At 31.9% G+C, this 2,318-nt stretch overlaps 1 protein-coding gene across 1 annotated transcript; it reads left to right on the plus strand.

Moving 5' to 3' along the window:
- The first annotated feature begins 278 nt into the window (after positions 1-278).
- Positions 279-1,482, plus strand: LOC123546717 (sphingosine 1-phosphate receptor 1-like). Its single transcript, XM_045333214.2, has one exon. It carries the CDS (start codon positions 329-331, stop codon positions 1,232-1,234), a length of 906 nt encoding a protein of 301 aa, XP_045189149.2. The 5' UTR covers positions 279-328; the 3' UTR covers positions 1,235-1,482.
- Positions 1,483-2,318: the final 836 nt, after the last annotated feature.

Here is a 2,318-nt window from a genome sequence, read left to right on the forward strand (position 1 = left end):
TGTTCAGTTTCAATGAAGCTGTAAATTTATTTTTCATATCTATGTACGTAACTGTAATATCGCGTTTTATAGCTATATTGTACTTGTTACGTTTTGATTGTATTGATACTTTCATTTTCTTAGCTATGTATGTACTTGTAATTTTGCTGAAAACTGCATTCAATAAAAATTGTCTTGTTTTGAAAATATAATATTATAATAAGTTCTGTTTGTATTAAGTTTTGTTTTGCAGATGAATTCAGAATAGATTATCTACATATATTGAAGATTGCAAACTAGAGGAAACCCATAACTACAGAAATAGTTACATACTGGCTAATGTGTAACAATGGCGGAAGACAATCATTTGTCAAATGTGGATCTTTCTTGCTTGAAGTCTCCAACCTTCAGTACTGTGTCACTTACTGTATATGTGATTGTGTGCACTGCAACAATTTTCGGAAATATCTTAATTCTTTTAAGCATGTATAAGTATTCAAATCGGTTTAAAGGTAATCTGTATATGCTTATAGGAAATTTAGCAGTTGCCGACCTGTTGTTAGGTTTTTGGTTGCTTTTATTCATATACGAGGAAATAGTTCCAGAAGTACAACAAATCTGGTTTTTCTGCTTGGCAAAACCTGTCGGAGTCTTTATATCGTATTGTTGTTCAACTTTTACTTTACTTGTAATATCTTTTGATCGTTTCATAGCAGTAATGTTTCCACTGAAATATATAGAAAGAACGCACACACGAATGTTGTATATAGTCACGTTATTTACCTTGTGGTTCATATCTATTGTCATTGGAAGTCTTCCTGTGATTTTAAACAGCATCGGACCCCCACAAGAAACATTTGTTTGTAAAATTGGTGCTATCCTACCCCATGATCTGGAGCTTTTACCGCTAGGAATACTCGGGACAGTCTTTATAGGCTTTACATTGTACGGGATTATTTTGCGAAGGCTCAGAAGAAAGGAAAGCACTGGAAACAACGCTCGAATGAAAAGGGCCTCAAAAACAGTAATGATGATATTTGTTTTTGTTGTTTTTATGGTCCTTTGGCTTCCATTTATAATATGTTCATGTCTTATGCAGGTAGATCTTGCGCCCTCTCTATTTAAAAATGTGGTATGTGCAAGGGAATATTTAATGAGACTTGGGTTACTTAATTCTGCACTCAACTGGATTATTTACGGCCTTACAAATGACAAATTTCGCATGGCGTTTAGGAACATTATTTGCTGCAAATAAAGAACATTTTATTGACCCGAATATGCATTTTACAGAAGGGAGTAGAGCAAAGTCGGCGTATAATGAGATGTTACATTGTGTGGAACATCATTAACCAAATACAATTGTATGCACGTTCAAATGTAACAGTGATACTCGTTGCTTATACGCATAATAAGATACTAGATTCTATTGGGTGTTTGGACGTTGTACGTAAAAATATATCCACACATATGTAATCAAAAAAGTAGACGCTTTAAGAAAAGGAGAGTGTTAAGATGTTATAATTTTTGAGCAATTCTAATTCAAATATCTGTTTTCCTCAACTATTTTGTCATGTATGTAATTAACTATAATTTATAAATATAATTTTGTATAAAACATTTCAAAACAATATGTTATACTTTAATACTTTGTCAAACACATGGAATGCTAATTGACAAGTACACACAAAAAGACTGATGCACATACACATCAGTAAAAAATGTTAATTAGAAAGATGCAGCATTTTTTTGCATATGTAATTATTGGTCTCTCAGCTGAAAATTTAATATTTTTGCGACAAAATACAACATAAATACAAACTCATGTAAGTGTGTAACGGTTTGGGTACAAGCAATAGAAAAATAGTTAATGGTTTGGATTTAGTATATTTAACGGTTTGGATTGCAATTTAATTAATACAATCGGTATCAGGGTTGATAATACCAGATACAACTTCAGTTATCTCCTTCACTAATTTCTGGGATATCAGAGTGGCCTTGTGGATGGCATAAAATCTTGTGCGTTTGATTTTACGGCGAATTAACACAAAAAGGGCATATATCACCAAGAACAACGTCTAGGGCAAGAAGCAAACAAAAGCTCATAATACTAAACATCTAAGCTAAAGGAAACACTATGTTTAAACGTTTCAAGAATTAACATTGTAACAAATTATTTTTGTTACAGATAAGTGAGAATGTGTTACACATAACAAAGGATTTATTTCCGGAAACATTAATATTAACATTTAATGCTTCATTTTATAAATGTTCCCGGAAATAAAAAAAAATGCATCCTGATAGTTAGGTCAAAAGAAAATATGTAGTGTAAGTAAGTTTGA

The sequence above is a fragment of the Mercenaria mercenaria genome, chromosome 9, assembly GCF_021730395.1.
Source record: "Mercenaria mercenaria strain notata chromosome 9, MADL_Memer_1, whole genome shotgun sequence".
Taxonomy (NCBI): Eukaryota; Metazoa; Mollusca; class Bivalvia; order Venerida; family Veneridae; genus Mercenaria; species Mercenaria mercenaria.

Coding starts and splice junctions, on each gene's coding strand:
- LOC123546717 (XM_045333214.2), top strand. CDS start 329: ATGGCGGAAGACAATCATTTGTCAAATGTGGATCTTTCTTGCTTGAAG.